A 23466-nucleotide genomic window follows, 5' to 3' on the forward strand; every position below is an offset into this window, starting at 1 on the left:
TTTTTATTATAATATTTGTAATTATAAATATATTTGCAAATATATATGTTTAGCCTACATATATATGCAAATTGGTTTCTTAAATTCCATTACAAGTCTTTACTATCAAGAATGTTTTTGTCAAAAAAGCTTACATGAATATTTACATTTGAAAGAGCGTTACCAGAGATTTACAGCATGCTTTTAAATACACCGTATCTCAAATTCATATAATTGTATATGTCTCATTATTGGTAGCTGTGTTTGGTTTTTCGTTTGTTCTGTTTTTCAACAGGCTGGCATCATCCATTTTATATTTTTCTGGACTCTTTTGTAGCCTTTGACACAGCAATTAAGTTGCAGTGAGGTCAATGGGTTTTGGATTAGACTTGGACTTCTTCTGTTAGCACAGGTAGGCAGGCTCACTTCTGTTTTCTAATTTAACTTGTGTTGAGAACTACCATAGCTATACTGTAACTCTGAGAAATGTCATACACTTCACCTGTGAGGCAAGTTACATTTCTTGGACAGGCATGGTTAGAAACTAACAGGTATATTTGGTAGGAAGACTCTGTTGTAGTGTTGTTGTAGCCTCAACTAAGAGGCTGGAGTAGTCAGTGAAGCTGCTAGTTTCAGCTACTTCATCTGCTTCATCCTGTATGCCCAGGCTGATACGCACATTGAAAGCTCCACATAAAGTTCTGGGCAAATCCCTAAGTCCCTAACCACAGTTCCATTAATTTCCAGTCACAGGTTCTTGTGCCTTTCAATACAAGGCAGAAAAGCATGTTCCTGTCAGACACCTTTGTGCTGTTTGAGGACTCATTCAGTCACTGGATGACCCTCCATTCCCTTCAATCTGAATGGGTAGAGCTTCTGGCCCTGCCCTCACAAAGCACTTAGTCTGAGTCCCGCTGGGGCATCTCTTGAGGACCTCCATGCCAGCTATAAAGTGCCATCCAAAGACCACAGTGCTCTGATGGCAGCCCTACCAGTTTAGGACAAAATTTTGTTTCAGCTTGTTCTTGATCAGCTTACTTTATATGTTTAACTAAGCATTAGTTCTGAAGATAGACCACCCATTTGAGCTCGTGTCCAGAAGCTGTCCACGCTGACCACACCACCTCTTGGAAGGTATATATAATATACCTATATTATATATATATATGTGTGTGTGTGTGTGTGTGTGTGTGTGTGTATATATGTATATATGTATATATGTATATATGTATATATGTATATATGTATATATGTATATATATATAAAAAATAGCCTTCACTCCTCAATTCCTTTAAATTAGTTTATGAATAAAAACTATTTAGAGAAGAATCCACATTATTTCCTAGCATTTCTAATATCTATGTGCCTTCCTTAAACATTAACAACTATGTTTTCGCACAGAGCATTGCTGAAAGTGCAGAATAGCTTTCAGCCATTAACCAGTCTCTATATGTTCTGTCCAGGAAAGGTCACAGTTAAAACTATAAATGAGAAAGTAATTTATTCCTCTTACACGCCTCCAGGTTTTAATCAAAATACCCTGTAATACTGAGCCAAATATTTTGGAGAAGTGGAATCGTTTCTGTATCTACACTGATGTTTCCATCAGCCAATCTAAGATCCTGACAGAGATTTATTTGACGAGGTCCCTGTCCATCAAATCCTATTGACTGGAATTATTTGTATTTTTTAACCTAACCTTTCTGCTGACTGCTCCAAACTAACCATTCCAGTATTTTACTGGATTCTGAAGTCATGCAAAGGGTGCATCTATAGGTCCCATTTTCTACTCTTTTTTAAAGATTTGAACTGCATTAGCACTTTTCTAATTCCCTGAAATTTTCTTAGCTCTCTAGGATTCACACTGTTGGTTCAAAAGTTGCCTTAGCTAATTCCTCCATAACTCCCAGGAGCAAATTAGCAAGAACTGCCAACCTGGAAAATCTTGGAAGCTTTCCATCATCCAAGGCAGGCTCACAGCTCTCACAGAGAGCTGTCTGCATTCTGCTGGGACAACAAGAGAGCTTGGCCTCTTCTGAAATTGTAACCAAAGGGAAAAAGGCAGAACTGGGGACAGAAACAGGGAACACCCTGAAGAGTCATGGTCTCATTGCTCAGGTTCTTATGCACCTGTCATCAACAGGATGAGTGCACATAGCCATCACTGGCTCAGAGAGCACCCATTCACTTCACAGTGCCACCAGCAGCCTGTCTGCCTTTCCTGGGCTTTTCTATGCCTAAAGCTTAAAGGCCATGACTTTGGTGGCACTGCACAGCCTTCTGCCTTAAACCATCTGTAATGCCTCTATCTAGAGTTGACCCAAGTTGAGTCTTGCTTTTTTCCACTATGAACATGTATGACCCAATGATCTTAATGCTCCCTATATAAAATCAAAAAGTGCTCTTATTAGCAAATTGGTTACTGAAGTTCACTGGCATTTTCAATCATCTTTATTCTTCCTCCACAGTTTGAAAATTATACTTGCAATAACCAATTTTCTCAGGTATAGCAATGTATATACCATAACAGTTTATTCATCCATTTGTTACCATTTTGGCATTTAATTCTTAACAAAATTGTCATTAGTGTAGTTATAAATCAAGGAGATCAAGACCTTCCCACTACTTCATTTATAACTCTCTGAGCAGTTCCAGCAAATTGTGCACTATTTCCAACTGATTTCTCAAGGTGAAGTCCTACACAACTTATACTTCACTACTAAACAAGCATAAGTTCAGTGGAAGAAAATGAGCAAATCTAACCGAGGTTCTGGAAGAAAAAACATATGGAGAAATAATTCAGATTTTATCATAAGGACAGGGAGGAAATCAAAGGACAATGATTCATCTTTTGTCTTTTAAATGCAGTATTTTGTCTGTCAGACTCATTCATCTCATACAAAGAAGAGTAATAGTATACATTTCCAAGATAAAATCAATTATGCATTATCTTACAGTTGTACAGTGTGATTCTCACAGAGGCCTTAATACAACTTACATGTAACATAATTCTTATTCCAGATCTCTGAACAAAGCTAAATTTCACTGACAATTCATTGTACAAATTCCAATTTACAGTCAGTCAGTTTTTTCCAATATGCTCTTAAAGCATGAGATTGCAAAGGCCATTTCTGCTTGAACCAGGATACGGATTTTGAAATATAACAAAAATTAAGTAGCAAATTAAGAGACTCATTGGATTCAATTCATTACCTCAGAGAACTTTTGCTTAAAATACCCTTCCATATTTTATGTCAGTTTTTTAAATGAGTGAAAAAAGGTTTTGTTCCTCAAAAACGCCTGAACTGTGGCCAATTTAGCTGCACTTTAATTAGTTTCTTAATTTATTTCCATTATGAAATAAAATAGGGAAATAATTCTTTATTCTGTATCCCATTAGAATGACAGTGCGTAAGTTAGACTATTTTGTTATCAAGTTTTAAGCAACTTATTTTTGTAAAAGCTAAAAATAACATTACAGTTTGAATAATATTTGCCAATTTTTGGAACAACTCACAAAGATATGGTAGAATTTGCTGGAAAATTTACACAGTTTATAATGATTAGCTCATTTTCATAGGAAAATATGATCCTTACTCAGTTCATTTCCATTTCCAAGAATACTCTTTAAGAAACACAGCTTTTTTTCCTATCATGAAGCATTTCAGACAGTCGTATTCGAGCCTTTCCTTGAGTATTCTAGTTGTGATCATGCTATATTTCAAATGTGTTCTCACCAGCAGGACAATGGGCAGCCTAAGAAACATTTCATGCATCGAGGCTGAGCAGACCTATTCATTCTTTTGCCAACTCTTACACAATTTGGAGATGGAAGGAATGGGAATAAAGCTGCAAGACGCTGGGAAAGTGAGCCTCAGTGAACCAAGGAGAAAGAAATTTTCAAAGTGCAAAGTTCCTAATCTGGATAAAATTTTAATAGGGACTATCACAAAAAAAGCAGAATCCCTCAGTCTCATCGAAGAACATCATGAGCATAGGGAAGAAATTTCACATCTCAGTCAGCAATGAGAGGTGCATCAAAACATCTTTTTTTTTTGGACTTAAGAGGAATAAGTATGCAGAATGGAAGAGCTGCAAATGAATTGTTCCTCTAATGAGCAGAGCCAACTGGGTACAAAGAAGTAAGCATTCACAGAGTCAACAAACACTTTCCTTTGCCTACACAAGTACCTTCAACTACAAGCTATGGCATCTATTTTTTTCTCTTGTCCCATTAAGATTTCTTTACTCTCACAAAGGAAGAAATTCCAAAGGACTTCCTCCAAGAGAAAGAACTAAGAAAGTCAGACCTATTACCTGTTGACAGAGGGATGGAGCCTGATGGAACTGAGCATCTCTCCATCTAGCTAGCAACACTGCAGTAGTTTTACTGCTAGAGAAGGGCTCTGCTCTCTGGCAGGTTGTTTTTGTGCAGTGTGCTAACAAGAAGGCAGTTTCTCAGAATGAATCCCACAGGCAAATGAATGAGTGTTTTACAAATTCTAGGATTTAGGCAGGAGACCTCAGCTGCTGCAAAATAATTCCCCATTTCCATCACACCTCCTTGATGTACAAAGCAATTTGGGCTCTGATGGAAAGGAAATGTGTTTGAAGAGCACAGCTGGAGTGCAGTTGAGTGGGGACGGCTGCTCACAATATGAACATGGGAAGGAAGATGGCTGCACAGAAATCAAGCACAGCAGCCTACAAATGGTGCAGCAGTTGTTCTCTGTTCTCCTGAGAGCCTTCCTCAAGCAGCAGGACTGATAGTCCATTCAGCAAATGACTGAAAGGAGCCCAGACTTTCTGATTCCCATTAGACAGGCTCAGTGGGACTTTGGGGGGATTGTTTTCCTTTGTTTGTTGCTTGTGTTGTTTTCGATTGGTTTTTACAATATCCCTAATGGTGTTTTGTTTTGTGTTGTTGTTCGTTTGTTTGTTTGTTTTTGTTTTTTTGTTTAACAAGTAGTTGAGATTTGAATTAGTTGAGATTTGATTTGGATTGGACTGGATGATATTCTAGGTCTTTTCCAACCTTGATAATTCCGTGTGATTCTATGTACGCTTTTAGCTTAATTTCATTAAGACTGTTTTGAAATAACCAGGTCTCATTATCTTTGTGTGTTTGTCCACAGAAGAACTAGCTAGCATTTCTAGCATGGCATAATGCAGCACTCTATAAAATAAGAAAAGGTAGCGCTTTTTACAGATGGCAATTGAACTGTACTTAACAAATCTTCCAGCGTATATAGTGCACATATCTCAGAAGAAAAAAAAAAAAAAAAAAAAAAAAAAAAGACTAAGAAATATATTTACGCATACTCTAGGCTATAGGCTAAATCTGCTGATCCACAATGGTAAATCCCACTCAGAACTAATTTCCTTATCTGAAGCTTAAGAAAATATCATGCAATCCACATCACATATTACATTCGTTGACTAGATAATACTTGGAAGGAAGATAGCTCATAGAGAAATAAATGAGAACTAGGAATAAACTCTGTGACAGATGCCTTTGCATGCTCCATGTATATTTACACATATATATGCATACTTACAGTCTAGCAGCTGTAGCTGGCTGAGCTAAGTTATCTTGCAAACAGCTCTTGGCCAGCTATCTAATGTGTAACTGGTCAAAACTAACCTCTGGCTTTGCAAATATATAATCAAATTCTGTCAGCTAAATATCCAAGAAACACAATATTTATTAGCTTACATTATTTACATGAATGGTGCATCATTGACTGTATGCAACAACCTCAGCAAGTCACTTTTCTAATAAACTTGCTTAACATTTACCAAAAACATAAGGAAAAAAAGCCACACTTCACTCACATGTTTAAAGATGAACTTCCAGTTTCAGAAAACTATAGCTTTCTGTGAACTTTTTGTCTTCAGTGTTTGCTTAGGACCATGTTTTTCATAACCATTTAGAATAAAATGCTTGTAGCATAGCAATTCATAAAAAACATTTGTAGCATGCCAGTACTAGTGGAGCTAATGGAACTAGTTAGTTGTGAGAGGAAATGTAAAATACCAACAAGAAAGTTTATCAAAACATAGGAGTACGACTCTGACTGCAAAGCTGGGTCAATGTATATTTGTTATGAAATATGTTTTGTAAAACATCAGACAGAGTTAACAGAGAGTCAGCAAAACTCCCACATAGTTGGACTCATTAATTTCAATCTAGTTTAACTGCATTTAAATAATGTGCGCTGGCTACAGGCTATGCTGAGCTTTATTTCAGAAAAGGTTGCAGGAGTCAAACCTCGCATCTTTCAAAGGTAATTCACAGTGTGTACAGCTCTCAGAAAGCATTTTATGAATTCCATAGTGAATGCAAAAACAATAGCAGTAATAGAGGATTTGGGACTAGAAGGACTGAGACTGGCTATAGTCAATCATTAATGATAGATGTGTTTGCTTGCATTGTGATGGCACGTTCCAGTTCAGCCACCAGAAACAGAATGCAAGCTATCTGCAACAAGGAAGTAACAGAAATGCAAACCGAAGTGCTATTTGTTTTTGCTTTTAGGTGACAACAATACATACATTTTATTCTTTCAGAGCAGCATGGCTAAGACTGATGCAGAGTGATCATTTACAAGCTACCAACCCTCCTCTGCACTTACAGCTGAATGGTGAAAGCAGGTGAATAAATAGCAAGGAAAACAGGAAAACCCTAAAATAGCCTCAGGAATATTTGTGTAAGCCAAATACCATAGTATATTAAGATCTAAAAAGGAAATTAGGGCCTGGTTCTCTGCGTCTGAGCTCCACTGTTTGTGGGGAAAGGATGGTGCTTAGAGAGCAGATTTGGCTTCTGTGAACCGTCAGAAAGTTTGCAGATGACTCAGAACTGGGAAATGGGGCCATGCTGCCACCCAGATGGACCTCGACAGACGACAGAAATGAACTAACGGGATTTTCATGGAGTTCAACCAGAAGAGCAGAGTTCAGCACCTGGGGAGGAACAGCTCCAGGCACCAGGACGTGCTGAGAGCAGCCGGCTGGAAAGCTGCTCTGCAGAAAAGGACTGGGGGGTCTTGATGAACACAAAATTCAACAAGAGTCAGCAATTCACCCTTGCTGCTAGGGAGACTAACAGTGTTGTAAGCTGTGTTAAGCAAAGTACTGCCAGCAGGCTGAGGGAAGTGATACTTCCTCTCGGTGCCGGTGAAGACACCACTGGAGTGCTGAGTCCGGTACATCTTTCTTATGGGTAAAGGCTGAGAACTGGCACTGTTCAGCATGGAAAAGAAGAGGATCAGGATGGAACTCATCAATGTGTACAAATACCTGAAGGGAGTCTGCAAAGAGGACAGAGCCATGCTCTTCTCAGTAGCGCCCAATGTCAGGACAAGAGGTATAGATACAAGCTGAGAAACACAAGAGGTTCCCTCTGAAGGTCCTGGGCACCCTGCTCTGAGTGTCCCTCCTTGAGCAGGGTTTGGACTAGATGGATGTAGTCGTCCCTTCCAAATTCATGTTCTAAGATTCTGTGACTTAGTGACTGATGGAGTGACCAAATGGCTCAACTATGCTAACATCTGCACTAACAGAAAATGCAATCAAGGCTTCTGTTTGACTGTTCAATATGTTGCAGAACAATTGATCTGCTCTTCTATATTGAAATTCTTATGAAAAAAAAAAAATTAAAAAAAAAAAACACAAAAAAACTGATCCAAATCAACAAAACTAACTAATCCTATGGAAAACATTTCAGAGCTTTGACATCTCCTGACAAACCAACAGATATTTGGGAAATGAAAATCTATGGTTTCTGTGTTTCTCCTTATTTCACTACTCAGACACAAAACTCAATAGCTTTTCTTCTGTACGTGTCACAAGACATCTCTTGCTTCATTTTAAGACTAAATTGTCCTTCTTTACTTGCTATCTGTTCACCAGCAAAACAGCCGTATCACTTCACAGAGAACAAGGTGTCAGCTAAGCTGACCTGCCAAATCTCATCAGAACCACTCAAAGCTGGGTATATGGCTCTCCTTTTGCCATGAGGGTACCTGTGTTGCCTGGACACAAAGTGACACTGGCTTACCAGCCCAGTGCAGCTCTGCAGTGCACGAGGAGTCAGCAGTGCTGTACTGCTACAGGAGGTCACTGACAGAGTGTTTGTCACTGTATGAATTGTCTACTCAGAAAACTGGAGTCACCTTTCCTACTGTCTAATGAGGCCATGGCCAAAAGAGGATGAAAATTCAGTGACACTTTCCTCACCTCCAGCAACCACAGGCTCAGCCAGAGGAAGCATTACAGGACCATTTGAGTAGTACCTCACAAGCACTGAAAGCTGTAAGGAGGCCCAATACACAGATAGCAGAACTGACCTCCAGCTCCCTCTGCAGAAGCCACAGAGCTAGCTCTGCAAGACGTCATGGACACCCTCAACTATTTCAAAGACATCAAGACATGGGTGCTGACACCTTAATTAACCACACTGTGTTTAACAGCCCTTCAAATATGATCTTCCCCTGAATTAGTCTGATTTGAAAGATCTGAAACTACTGACACCCAAAAGATCCCAACACAAGGTGTTTCAAGAACATGCTATACGCATACCCTTCTGCTTTCATATGTTGTGAACCTACCACCTGCACGTTGTAGCTGATGTCCACTTTTTTCAAGTGGGAAGGAAGAGAGGCTCTCCTTGTTCACTTTCTTCCTACCACTTGCAACTTTCAGACCTTTTTCAGGTGCTTCTTTCCTAGCCTGAAGCATTCCAGTCTGTTTGACTACGTAATTTGTGGTTATTCCGGAGCTTTTTCCATATCTTTCTTCCCCCTTTTACTCTCTTGTGTGTTCTTCTGTAAAATCAGATAACCAGCTATCTTGGGTAAAAGTGAATTGACTGCTTGCTGTTTATCAGTGCTGTATGAGCTGTAGCCTTGTTTCTTTACCATTTATTTTCATTTTTAAAAGGAACCGGTGACTAATGGGCTCAGTTTTCTCTGTAATTTGGATTTGTGCTTCATTTGTGTGACCAGATTTGAACGCAACAGAAGTAAATAAACAAATCTGTCACTGAAATTTGCAATACGCACACCTGAGGGGAAAAGTGCTTTCTACCAGCCCTGGGGGATAAGTAACACCCCCATCCCTCATCCTAGAAATCAGTTACTTCTGCAGAAATTTAAAACATCATAGTTCAACAGTCTAACCTAAAGGAGGCACATCTTAATGTTCCACTTTCAATGGCAATGGTGCCATCAGCTCTTATAGAAAAGTTTCCGTAAACATTTACTTCCTCAGTCCAAAAAGGTATAATTTGACTTTGGAGTGTAACTATAAAATGAACCATAAAGCTACACTGAAGAAAAAGCTCTTCAGCTGCACTGTAAGGTAAACTGGGCCAAGTCAGCCACAGGCACAGTCATCAACCAATCTTCATGATGTTTTACCCTTCAAGAAAAACCCCCTGGGTTTTCCTACAGTGACTTTATCTCTGGTTGGCTTGTGTCAATTAGTTACCCTGAAGCAAAAATACATTTTAAAGCAAAAACTACATGCTGTAGTCAAGGAGTAAGAGCAGAGGTGAAGAAAGCGACTAAGCCCCTTTTTGGTGTTTGTTAAGCTGTTTGGCCTGGCTGGCAGTTGGGCACAATGCAATTATTGATGTGCAAACAGCACTTTGCACACAGTCTTAATTCATATATTTAAATAGAGAGTCCATTCAATCTTATATTTGCATACACTTTCTCTGAAAAATAAAATAAAAATTACAAAATACATTCATTTTCTCGCAAAATTAATGTTCAGTTCTATACTCATCAAAAGCAAATATAATACATTTTTCCTGTCCCTAATTGTAGCTGGTGCTTTTCTTTTTAAAGAACACAGTGTTATACCATTGTCCTGTTTTCAATCACTATTTTTTGATAACTCTGAGGCTGGAATTATTCCTGCAGAGATTTATACCTCTCTTCCTCCATGTCCTTCCACCACAAGAAAACATCAAATAGAATTCAGATGGGAGCAATTCTTCCTTTTTCCTTTGGAAAAGACTAGCAAAGAGAATATTTACAGGGAGATTCCCTAAAGTTTGTTCTGTTATTTAATGCAGTCAAGTGCAGTGACTCAGCCTCAGAATAAGTGGCTTTGGTACAAAATGGCTTACAAACAATGGTAGATCTGTGAGTTATTTACACTCAACTTAAACAAACAGAGAACACAGGTCTGATCCTCAGTCTTTTTACGAAAACACAGGTTTCCTGCTGCTGTGGTTAGCAATGGGTGCTGGGCACTCCTCCAGGATAAGCACCTATATTTTGTCAAATAAGTTGCTAGAGCTGTACTTACCAAGCATTTGGTGTTGAACAAAATTACACTGAAGAACAAAACTAAACAAAATGCAGTTCCAAGGCTACTGTACACCGAAAGCATGATTTTAGAGATCATCATATATTGTAGGTTGTATATTCTCGAGAACCCATTACATTTGGTAGTTAAGTAGAAGAGCATCTTAAAAAACAACTACAACAACAAAAACAAAAAAAAAAAAACAACAAAAAAACAACCATTGAGGATATTAAGATTTTCATTTAGGTAAGCAAGAATAGCTATAATGAAAATATGAGAAAATAAGGCAATAGAATAAAGAAGATTGCTTTCAAAATTATAACTACCTTATAGTCAAACAAGTGTTTTTAAATTGCTAGCTTTGGAAAAGGTCATGGTCTTTATGATTCAATATATCTCTTAGTGGGTTACTTTACATACAGTGGCATATAACTACCTCCTTATAGGGACACATGTTTACATTTCAAGGACCCTCTTCATAATACGAACAGTTTACTTGCAAAACTGATTGAGAGCTGTTGAAACCAATACCCTTCAGTATGTTCAAGTTACTAAATGCATACTATAAAGTGAAATCAGAAAAGATGGGTTTGAATCTATTTCCTTTTGCATACTCAGATTTCTTTTTACAGAATTCCTGCATTGCCACTTTAATTCCCCCAGAAACACTTCTGGTGTTGAAATATGTTCTTAATGTATAGGAGGTAAAGAGCTTAAACTGCATTTTGTGCTGTATCCGTCACCTCTTCACTTTTGCTATTCATTTCTCAGTGTTGTATTTTCACAATGTTTAATTAGAAAATGAAGTCAAAGCCTAGAAAACAGACGGCTTAAACAGGCTTTGTAAATGTCGCTTAACAACTGTTCTGTGTTTGGAGTTTGGGGATGAAGCCTTCATCCGTATTTTTAGATATCCTTTTGATAGTACATGGAGACTGTGGAAATATTAACCAACAAATGATGACCACGCCAATAAAATGGAACCTATACAGCTGTATAAAATCTACTGCGTGTATACTGTGCAATACCTGATGTTATTTATACTTCATATAGTTTATAATCCACTCCATCAGATATCATAACACCAAATTCAATTTCAAGTCCTGCTCTTCTACTTACAGCACTGCTGCTTAATTAAGTATTAAGAAATAATAATAATAATAAAAAAAAAGCCTACACTTAGTCTGAGCATTTTCAGAATTACAGGAACATATTGATTCATTCAATTTAATAGAGCTAAATCTAATCCCAGCAGTACATGAACATTTAAAATGGACTTAAGGCTTAAAGATTCTTGTTATTTCCTTAGCTGTAAGCAGAAGGAAAAGAAACCACATAATCTTGCACTAGAAAATTATTAGTATTTCATACAAGTATTCAGTCAACTTTAAAGAAAATGTAGTACAGATAAGTAACACACACATCATCAACTCATACTTCTTTTTATTTTCAGGCAAAAAATATCCAGCTTGGAAAAGGTCAAGTACCACGAATTCGACCTTTCTCTTGTGCGCTCTCTGTCAAGGGCTTACTCTTGCAAGCAGAGAAGGAAGGATGCAGCCTTCTGTACGGCGTGATCTTTCCCAGCGAGCATTCACTCACACTTTAACGAAAGCAACACTAGAGGGCATTGCTGTAATATTCTTTGCCTGAAAGCTGACAACTTCAATGCATTTCTTTCCATGAATGTTAATTGCCTCCACTTTTAACAGAATTGTTCTGTTTGTTAGCTTGTTGCCATACTGAAGTGTTAGCCATAAAAACTTCATTGCAGTGAAGCAGCCAAGGAGCTTTCTGGAAAACACTGTAATGCGCAGGGCTGGCTGCTGGCAGTCAAGGCACACTATCAGCCACATGTAAGGCCTGTTTAGGCCCCAGTCTGCCTCTTCTGCAGAGCTGGACCCGTGCTGGAAGTAATCCAAGGGTGGCACTGGCTCAGAGGCACATCCTGGGGTGGGGGGTAAGTTGTCACCACGGGTGCCCAGTAGTCACCAGGGCTTACAGACCCATCAGAGACCCTGCCACACTCCTTGGATAGCCACAATATCTTTAATTTGGGTTGTTTTAATGGAGTGCTTGGTGTGTTCCTCCATGGCAGAGGAAGGAGGCTTTGGGGAGGTTTGCGAATGCCACAAGGGGAGTGACAAGCACTACTCTGAAGCAATGACTTCTAGGTCTCACTACCCTAGAGGCAGTACTGCATCCCACCATCATGCCACAGCCCAAAGCTCACACTATTCCGGGGCCTCTGTCTTTGTCAGAAATAAAGGCTTTTGCACTTAAGCAGTACCTGAATTGTCCCCATAATGTCTAAGCCTCGTGCCCGCTGCAGGCAGTCCCATGTAGTAGCAGTAGGTGAGCTCGTGGTAGCTACTCTCGTGCTTCAGGAGATGAGAAATCCTAAGATAAGGAATGAATAGGAATGGGGAAAATGCAATAAAAATGCAGAACACCCCACCCCATAAAAAAGAAAGAAAAGGGAAGGATTTTAAAAAAGAAAGAAAAGGGAAGGGTTTAAGGTCATGTAGCATGCATGTACAGCAAAAACAAAAACATGACCCTTTTAAACTTAGTTAAGCACAGAAATGTAGAATGAAACAAGTTCAGAAATACCTAACAGTCATACTACGATGAAACCTTTCTGATACATTTACTTTCACTATCCTATTTTGTGAAGGTTTGTAATGATCTTTTACTCTTTACATGGAAGGTACAGGAATAAAGAAAAAAATCTGAAATTATCATCTCGTTATTCATTCAGCAACTACAATGGACATCACCTACTAGAAACCCATGCAAAAGATCAGACCTAAAGAAAGAAATGAGCTTATTTAGGACAATCAGCACTACAGTGCAGGTGATCAAATACCCAATGAATGGCAAATGCAGTTATTACTATACTTAACACTCTTATACACAAGCCAAGAAATGTGGTACCTCAATGGGAAAAGGGAACGTCATACCATTAACAACAATTAGTTAAGATAATGATTCTAACTAACAACCAGTACCTCCTGGATCATATCAGTAAAATCAATGGCACAGACAGATAAGTTTTGCATTGACATATAAATGAATAAATAAATGGGTAGAAAAGCAAACAAATAAGTAAGGGTGAGTTTTTGGGAAGGTTTACTGTTGACTAGAAATTTGCAAATGGAAACATGCATGAAAAAAACTGCAATACATTGACTGTGAACCCAATGTACCTGAAATTCAACAGACCTATTACATGTGCCCCATACTGCTGGCTTTTACATGAGGTGGGATCATGCCTGGATGATAGTGCTGTTGTTAAATCAATATGTGTCAAAGCTCTAGCAGTACCTAAGGAACACTCTGAACACCACAGCAACTTAACTGACAAGCAGAAGCTTATTAATCTGCCATAATTCAGGCTCATTGAATTATATACTCACACCCTGTCCTTGGTTTACTAACTGATGAAACAACAGAAGCTGAATTTCATGGGAAGATTTGATTATCCCCAGCAGAAGCTTGACAGAGCTGGCCTGAGGGGGTTCCCTGGAAGCTGATGGCAGGTGCAATGAATAGAATATTGACATATTGGCAGCTATTTGTCCAAGTTTCTGTTTAAAGTAGCTAAAAAGTAAGGAGACAGGAGGAAAATGTTAACAGTTTGGACCCAAAAGGACCCAGGCAATTCCTTACAAAGCATGGAAAGTTAGCTGAGAAATAAGCTACCATTATTTGCAAAGCATTCAAGGAATGAAAGCTTTGCCTTTCCTCCTTAATAATGAGTAGTGCAGTATCTCTGCAGATGTCCAGACGTCTAGAATCAACAGCATCCAAAACTCAATGTCCCATTTTATTCACTACAGAGCTAACATAGCATGGACCAATATTTAACTGCCTCCAGTAAACTCAAAGCCCTTCCTGTACTTCTGTGCCTCAATTTCCATGTGATAGATTTCTCCCTGCTCACAGTGCTGCCGTAAAGACAAATACCATGGAGTCTGGATGATGCTCAGATATCACCAGAAACTCTTGCAAGAAAGTACACCGAGCCACTTTCTCAGTTACACCACCTTGAAGACAAATGCAAAAGCTAAAGACCTGGAGCCACTCATTCCTGAGGTAAAGGCACCCTTAGGGACATGGTGACCTTTTAATAACAGTATCACCTAGTTTTCCTCCTCCCAAAACACAGGGCTGCACAGGGTTGATTTCAGGGGATGCTCCTATAGTCACGCCGTGTGGGTTTGTAGCAATAGTCCTGACCTCATCCTGAGGCTGCATGCAACAGTACAGACAGACACAGTCAAAAGCAGTTATGTTATGTACATTACAATTTAAATCTGAGCTAAGCTCTTTGGTTTGATTTACAGCAGAAATTGGGCATTTTTTTAATCTCAGCACAATCAAATCAAATCAAGTTAATTCCTACTCAGAAATCAGTAAAATATTTTTTCCATAGTCTTTAGAAATGAAATGTTAGTTTGACTTGCCTGTCAGCACTGAATGCTGAATTACAGCTCATCTTCTCTCAGTCTAACATGTACTATTTGTACATATCGAGTCAGCCTGTACAATGATGGAGAATTCATCCGCGCACCCCACTAGTTTTAGTCTATACAGTGTGGTGTGCATTCCTGCTTAATGCTTACTTCCCCACTGCTTTGTTGTGCGTTGGTTCACAGAGAAAAAGACAGGCTGGTTTATACGGGAAACAGATTTCAGCATTACAGGATAAAGTGACAATGTGGCATTCTCAGTATTTTATCCCAGACTCAGAATGTTGTGCTGCCCACAGACCCAGACCTACAAAAAGCAGGGGAGCAAACCCACAAGAAAATCTGGATCATCTTGGAACTCAGCTGCCTTTGAAGCACACTGAAACTGCCTGTTACCATGGCTATTTTACATGTCATTATATGATGTACATAAAATAGATTAAAAGTATCATAAATCATAGTTTACATTCTTCTTGCTGAGAATACCACTGAAACCCCAATCCATGTTTCCTAAGACTAAGGTTTTACCTGGACCACTTCTGTTAACAATTATACCCTATACAAACTGCAGTATATACATCAAAATATTTCAGAAGTCTCTTTTTGCAATAAGGACCTCACAGAATTACAGAACTATTTAAGAAAGAGAACTCTGAGCATTATAGGCTTTTACTGTCACCTCTGCTACATCAATATGGGGATGCAGACTCCCAAGCAAACAGATGCAACACCTGCAAGAGGCCCATAAAATGTTTCTTTAGCCTCAAGCATCCTTCTTGGAGGTGAGGCCAATTCTCTCATGAAAAAGGAGAAATTATAGACAAGAAGATACCCCTTGAGAATGCTCCAGAATTCAAAGCAGGACCAAAAACACAGCAGGGCATTGGCTTTGTTTCAAAACAAAACCTCAAAATAAAATTCATATTGAAACAATAAATAAAAGAAGAAAAATAAAAAAGAAAGAATGATAGAAAGGCTTTAACCATACATGCTTATAAGAAGTTAATATTTTCAAATCCTGAGCAGAGGGAGGTCTCTGCCATATGCATCTAAATCTTGCAAAAGTCTAAAATTTAGGTCACATCTATTTAGGACACTGAGCATCCCTTTTGGCAAGTTCAACATGGCTTCACGCTGAGCTACTTGAGCTGTCTTGCTCAACATGCTATAGCCTTTCACATCTAGTTCTGAAATGCTCTTCTCTCTCCAGGTGCCGTATAAAGTTTCCATGGGTTTTATCTCGGGACTGAGGTCTCTGCTCTCAGAAGATGGGACTAGAAATAAGGAACTGCAGTGTTGAGGATGAGAGGCTTTTACAGTGACATCCCTGAGATCTCTCAAAGTGCTTCAATGGCAAAGGTGCCTAAAAGCGAGTGTGCTACTTTAAGTTATCTGAATTGCATACTATGCCTTTGTGCCGAGAAGAATACAACGTATTGTATCTTAACCATTAACGTACTAATATTTGGGTCATGAATTAGGAAAACCAGAGTTATTCAGAATGATAGGAACAATTTCTCATAGGCATATGCACAGCCAGTTCTTAATCCTGAATCCTCTTTAATTAGTATGCTTCCAAACTGCCAAGACTGAATTCCTCCAAAGTCCTTATATCAAAGCTTTTGCATCAGCATAAGAATCAAAGTACTCTTTCAGTCCAGTATATGTTCTTTGCTTGATCTTATACCCCCTGATGGTTCAGGAGAACTCTGATGCAATTTTGGGGGGCCATTAGGTTAAAGTTTCCTTTGAAATATGAAGACTAAAGGACATAATAACTGAGACTAATACAGCCAGTGCATCTAAGAATTGTACACTGAAGCATGTCAACATTTTCCTGTTATTCTAAGCAAATACATTATCTAATTGTTTATTATTCTTTGAACTAACACAAAACAGGGAATTATGAGGTCGGAAATGCAAAAGATGAAACGAAAAGGAAAGTATGCATGGGGTTGTACAACTATAGCATGTAGAGCAAAAACTGACATGAATAGCCTCATTTTTTAACACTGCAGTCTGCAGGTTTATTTCCAAAGCTGATAGTGCATTTGGGCATTATTTCGGACTTTGGTTTAAGCATAAGTGCAATTACAAATCAAAGACTATTTCTGTGTTTTAGTCAACAGTTGTCTAATGTGAGCCAGCAGTGTGCCCAGGTGGCCAAGAAGGTCAACAGCATCCTGGCTTCTATTAGAAACAACGCAGTCAGCAGGAGCAGGGAGGTAATTGGCCCCCTGTACTCAGCATTTGTGAGGCCATATCTTGAGAACTATGTTTAGTTTTTGGCCTCTCACTACAAGAAAGACATTGAGGCCCTGGAGCATGTCCAAAGAAGGGCAACAAAGCTAAGGAAGGGTCTGTAATATAAGTCTTATGAGGAGCGGCTGAGGGTTGATACTGTTTAATTTGGAGGAGTCTTGGGAGAGACCTTATCACTTTTAACAACTCCCTGAAAGAAGATTATAGTGAGGTAGAGGTTGGGTGCTTCTCCTATGTACCTGGTTACTAGCGAGGTACACATTACTACAGAGGTAAAAGCCTTCAGTTGCACCAGGGCAGGTTCAGGTTGAATGTTAGAAAAAAATTCTCCTCAGAAGGAGTGATGAAGCATTGGCACAGGCTGCACAAGGAGGTGGTGGACTGGCAGTCCCTGGAGGTGCTCAAGAGAAGAGTAGATGTGGCACTGAGGGACACAGTTTAGTGGGCATGGTGTGGATGGGTCGATGGTTGGACTAGGTGATTTCAGAGGTCTTTTCCAACTTTAATGATTCTACGACTCTAAACACGCATCAGAAAGGACAAGCACCAATAGGTAACAGTAATGTTTAGCTTGTGCATCAAGGATTTGTCTTCTACTTAATAACTTGTGAGAACGTAGACAAAGAAATGCATGCTTTCAGTGCTAATAGGGAAGACAAGATTTTTTCAACTCTATCCAAAGAGCAGTTCAACTGTCCTTTCAGCCACATTAATCTACTGCAGGCTAAGGAAGTATAGGGTATTAAATGTTACCCAAAGTGAACAGAAGGAGTGAGAAACAAATCAGCTATTAACTGCTAATTGTTGGGGAAAGGGAGGAGGAATCATTTTCTTTGGAACACAGTGGAACTGTGTTATTAACTTCTCATTTGCTCAAGTAACCATGTTGCACTTCAATGGATTTATTGATGAAGAACTTAGAAAAAGAGCTAGCAAGTGTCTTGGCAACTTTGAGGTACCCTTTTATTGCTCAGAAGCGAAGTCCCTTGAGTTTGCAACACTGCCTCAGACTAATAAACTGAGTGACAAACTTCTTTTGTGTGTGTGTGTGTGTGTGTACATTTTTTTTTTTTCCTCAACATCAAGCCTATTTATGTAGAATGGAATTTCTCTCACAATGTAAAGATGAACACTAATAAAATAAATACAGTGTGGCTCTATGTCATTCTTCAAAATCAGGCTATTACACTCTTATCTCTCCATTAATAAAGCTAATCTTTTCACTCATAGAATCATAGAATCACAAGGTTGGAAAGGACCTAAAAGATCATCTAGTCCAACTGTCCTCCCTTTACCATACCTACAGAAAGCCCCTAAGCCATATCTCCTAGCTCCCTATCCAAATATCCTCGAAATTATTTCCATAGAAGAGATGTTTGAAGAATATAAGAACTTACAAGCTTAAGTTTTCCTTGTCTAATATTGTCAAATATTCAAGATAATCATGGCAACTATGTTTCTTTCATAATGGGAGACCCCCTCACATCAAGGAAGGGGATCATCTTTGTAATTATAAATCTGTAAAAGCTGTATTGTTTCTGCATGCGTGTCTGAGGTCTGGAACAAAACTCTAAATTTTTAACTTTGTATTAACTTTGCAGCAGTTTGTAAGAATTGTTCAGTGCTGTTTAGGGCATATGTAAAATATTTCATAAAAACCTTTATCTATTACCCAATACAGCTGTTAAGTACAGTACAATTGTTAAGTCATATCACGGGACAGCTTATTCAGGCAAGCAAATCAAATAAGTTTTTTAAGAAAACAGAGAAAGAGAGGCTAAAAGAGAGTGCTTTTCTCATGCAGATTTCAGGCTGCTATGGCTATGATCTCCACATTCATTATTTTTTTAAAATGCCATATAAAAAAATACCAAGATGCTCTCCATTTGTCATAAAGAGAGATCGAGGGAGGTGTTTTCAAAATACTGACTTTGAAATACAAACTCATTTTCATCAATTTATCATCATCTTAATAGAAACCAACTTTTAGGAGTCACAAAATCCTTAATGAAACTGTTGTGTTTTTTTAATGAACAGTTTGGAATATTTATCCTCAGGACCCCAAGGAGATGTTGGTTTGATTTGGAAATGCTTCATTTAAGAGCATGTTTTATCGACGCTGAAGTGTGAGTATATGGGTAGTACCTTCAGAACTGGTTTGGATGCAAAAACAAGCTTTTATGTTTTAACTGCTTGATGCTATAATTATGAAAGTAGTAAAATGTTTTACGTTACAGACATAGCAATTTCATCTGCAGGATGAGTTTGTTACCTAGCAGCAATGATGCCCCACCTCAGCTACTGAAGATGGATGAAATGTAAGGGGCAACACTGGTAGGGTCCTGAATCAGCACAGGAAGATGCTCTGAGAGGTTCCTCACAAATGAAAAACACTTTCAATTCTGCAGCATATGTACCAGCAGATTGCAGATTCATGTGCTGGAGAGGCTCCCAAAACAATCTCACAAAGACTGCTGAACACCAATGAAAGGGCAACAGTGGCTGGTATTTCAATCCAGCCAGCCCACTGAAGTGTGGGGTATTTTTCTTCCTTTTATTTTTCTGCATGGAAAAGAAAGAACATGAATCTCTCTGAACAGGGAGAATAAAGAGAAACATTTTCCATTCCAGCCTATTAATTTCCACAAACTAACAGGAGCCTTGGGGAACAGACAGAGAAAAAGATACCAAGTAATGTTATTCTCCTACCAGTATTTTGGCGCTGAGGTGGCACTCAGAAACCTTAATACAATTGCTGAAAAGGATTTAAAGCAATGTACAGCTGAGTGAGATCACATGGAAACTGCACTATTGCCTATCTTGGTTGAAGCTTGTACTCCTTTATCTCACTGAAGGGCTGCCATTTGCATCAGCCAAGCTTCAATTTCCATTCTCTTAAAGATACAGTCTAAGAGAAAAAACAAAAAAAAAAAAACAAAAAAAAAAAAACCAAAACTAAAATACTGTATCAAGGCTCTCTAGGCTGGAGGAATGACACAGCAGTTCTAGCGGCATTTTAAAAATCAATGAATTTATGACTCAGAATAATTGGAAAGGGATTCTTTCAGAATTACTACTAGTTGTCACCTTATTGTAACCACTTGGCCCACAGAAAAGAAATAGCATTGAAACTTCCAAACGTATGCTGTGTTAGCAGTGTGACCACATTCCACAGCGGATGTGGACCTCAGTCCAAAATGTAGCTATAAATTGATGAGTTGGAACATCAGGGAGTAGTAAGCACTTCCAATTCATTTTCCCATAGACACAAGTAGCAAATAAAGGCCTTTAAGGTTAAATGGGCACAACAGGCAAGCTGTCATTCTTAGATTAAGTTGTCAGCCAAGAAGCAAAGAAGTTCAATGCTAAATTTCCGTTTTACTAAGCAGTGGTAAGGTGACATATGGAGATGGAGTGCTGAGTCTTCCATGAGAGATGGAGTGTTCTGTCTCCCAGAACAGGAGAGACATGGATGTATCGGAAAGAGTGCAACATGAAGAAGGTGAAAAGACTGTAGCACCTCTCCTACAAGGAAAGGCAGGAGAGCTGGGGCTGTTCAGACTGGAGGAGATTTGAGAGATTCATCGATGTGTATAAATACTTGAGGGAAGGGTGCAAAGAGGATGGAGTCAGGTTCTTTTTGGCAGTGTCCAGTGCTGGGATTAGTATTTCTGTATAGTGTGATAAGGGAACAATGACACAGGTTGTCTCCTCACAGGAATCTCCTTGGAGATCTTCAAAAACCATCTGGATGTGGTTCTGGACACCCTGTTCTGGGTGACCCTGCTGGTGCAGGGCTTGGGCCAGATGGACCCAAAGGTCCCTGCCCAACTCAGCTATTCTGTCATTCTGTGAAAATAAGAGATTTTACTTGAAAATGTTGTTTGTTTTCTTTTTCAAACTGAGCTCAGACACAAAGAGAAGGTGAGACTCTGGGAAAAGCCATTCTGAAGAAGCAAAAATCAGATCAGTGACGAGCTTCCCAGTCTATGTTCCTCTGCAGAGGTCCGGGAAGGGGACAAAAAGTGCAGGGGAAGGCACAGGGCTGGGAACTGTACTAACCCAAATGATGATCGTGGTCTGGCTGCTCCAAGGGAATCAATCCATGATGGGTAGGAAGGAGCAGACAAGGTTTTAAGGGGAAAAGAGTAAGTAAAATCACTGAGAAGAGCCTAGAAATGCTATGAAATACAACACAAAAATATCTAACCTTGAAATAATGAGTTAGATTTCTCCATTGAGAAAAGAACTCATTCTAACATGTCTGTGCCACCCAGGATAAGATAACGTACACTGAGATGAGCAAGCAAAATTGCTACATCTTGAAATAACTTTTTTCTAATGTTTCATCTCACTGGCTGAATGCTTCCTAAGTGGTAGCTGCAGAGTGGCAAAATGAAGATGCAGAAGCACTCAGACTTGAATAAAAGGAAAAGAGCTTGAATAGCACCTAGATTTTGGTAGTAATGTAGGTTAAAGGCTGAGTTTACATCCTGACACAGAACAGGCATACGACCTGACATTTGGAGGACTGGCTCCAGAGGGACTAGAAATGGGACAGAGATACTATTAATTCCATAACTGTGTCATCAGTCTTAAGCAAGGACTCATGGCCAGAAGCTTCATAGAAATGTACAGACCCATCTGTTTCTTGTGGTACTCTATCTACATGATATATATGATTGTCTATTTATTTAAAGACCTGGCCATTTTTTTTTCTTTTCTAACACAGTCTTTGGAATGGTATAATAACAACGATAATTGGTATAACAACAACAACAATAATAATAATGGTTCTTAATGGAAAGAGAGGTTCTAAAACCCATAAATCATTCATATAAGACACTAAGGTTTAATATTTTAATCCTTCCCATAGTGGTTAATGAGAAAAAAATGGTGTGAAAAGAAAACAAAGAAATCCCAATTGTTTCTGAATGCCTTCTGTGCAAAAATAAATCATTTGAACTCCAGAGATATTTTTGACATTGAGCTAAAGGTGTGCTATAAGAGAGTAGGAGGCTTGGTGGGTGAATATAATAGCTGCTTACCTAGGAGAGATGTATTAGAATCTATAAAGAGAAATGTGTGGCTGCCCCCATTTAATGGACATTAACCAGAATATCAGTCACATAATTCATCTTTGATAGCAATTCTGGTGAGCTTGGTGGTTTTTCTTTAAAGCAAAGCCATACATCAGCATTCAATACAATTATTCAGTTGGATGGCAAAAGCTGGTGCAGCACCTCTGCTCCCTGTAAATCCCATTGTTCAAATTTTCATAAGAACAGAAGAACTGAAACAGTAAAAATGTTCTTTTTGTGTGTGTGTTCCACTTCACATTTCTCATCCAGATCCTTACATAGCTGACTATCTTACTATCTTCTCATTATTATTTCTTATTATTACTTACTATCTACTATTCTTATTACTTACTATCTTACTATTCTTATTATTACTTTCTATCTTCTCATTACTATCTTCTCATTATTTTCTAACAACTTCCTAATAGTGTAAACCTGCAATCAAGGACTGACTGTTCAAAAAATACTCTTTGCTCTATTAAGAGAAACCTTTTCAAATGCACATAGCAATTTATTTTCACATATTTTGTTAATTTATAGTATAAGGCTTGCACATGTGTGTGTGTTATATATCAAACTCTCTACTGAGTCCTGACAAAACAGATCTAAAGGAGATACAACCTTCAGTAATAAGGTCTGGTTATGTAAGACACTTAAATCTGTTTCTGTGTGAAATCTCCTCTTCCATAGATTCCTGTTAGGACACTGTCAGGATTTGGTTTTGGCCAAGCTGGTCAATACAATTACAGCCACAGCTCCACAATTACTATGGGCACTTTTATTCAGATTAATGTCACTCATACAGTAAATTAAACGGCCCGTAGATTGCTTTAATATCCTGAGTTAGAGATTATTTAAATACCTTTGTTAATCCCGAATTCTTTCAGCTGACTCTTCATTCACAGCGCAATGTAATCCATGACTAATGCTCCTATTACACTTTTTTTCTGCTGGAGTGTTCCTTACCTTCAAGGCTCATCTTTGCTGAATCTTAGCATCTGATTTGCAAAGCCAGGGATGCTGTCCAAAAATATGTTCCAGTTTCCGTACAGTATGTACTCTCAACAAAGTGTTTCACTTATGCATTTTTAGTTAGTGCTCAGTATTCCACATTAAGCTTAGCTGTCAGTTCCAGCATTCATAATTACTCTGTTTGACCATACAAACAAATCTGAAGCCTGTTTGTTTTTCACTAATGTGACCAATATATTTAGCATTTCATGAGCTCTGCTATAAATAAAATAATGGGTGGAATCAGTCATTGGTATAAATTCATCGAAAACAACAGAATTACCTCTGAGAATAATTTAGTCTATTTAGTTATCATTTAATTGCCGGTATTTACCTG

At 38.6% G+C, this 23466-nt stretch overlaps 1 protein-coding gene across 8 annotated transcripts in view; it reads right to left on the minus strand.

The window, feature by feature from the left end:
• DLGAP2 (DLG associated protein 2) overlaps positions 1-23466 on the minus strand; it is a 440056-nt gene that overhangs the window by 391614 nt on the left and 24976 nt on the right. For 2 of the 8 annotated variants that reach the window (XM_085542114.1, XM_015859326.2), the window contains exon 2: positions 12591-12700. The exons of the other annotated variants lie outside the window; for them this stretch is intronic. In XM_085542114.1, the coding sequence (XP_085398240.1) occupies positions 12591-12605 (15 nt within the window). In that variant the 5' untranslated portion in view covers positions 12606-12700. The remainder of the gene's footprint in view (positions 1-12590; positions 12701-23466) is intronic. 8 annotated transcript variants of the gene reach the window in all.

The sequence above is a fragment of the Coturnix japonica genome, chromosome 3 (assembly GCF_054131305.1).
Source record: "Coturnix japonica strain WE chromosome 3, WE-NBRP24, whole genome shotgun sequence".
Taxonomy (NCBI): domain Eukaryota; kingdom Metazoa; phylum Chordata; class Aves; order Galliformes; family Phasianidae; genus Coturnix; species Coturnix japonica.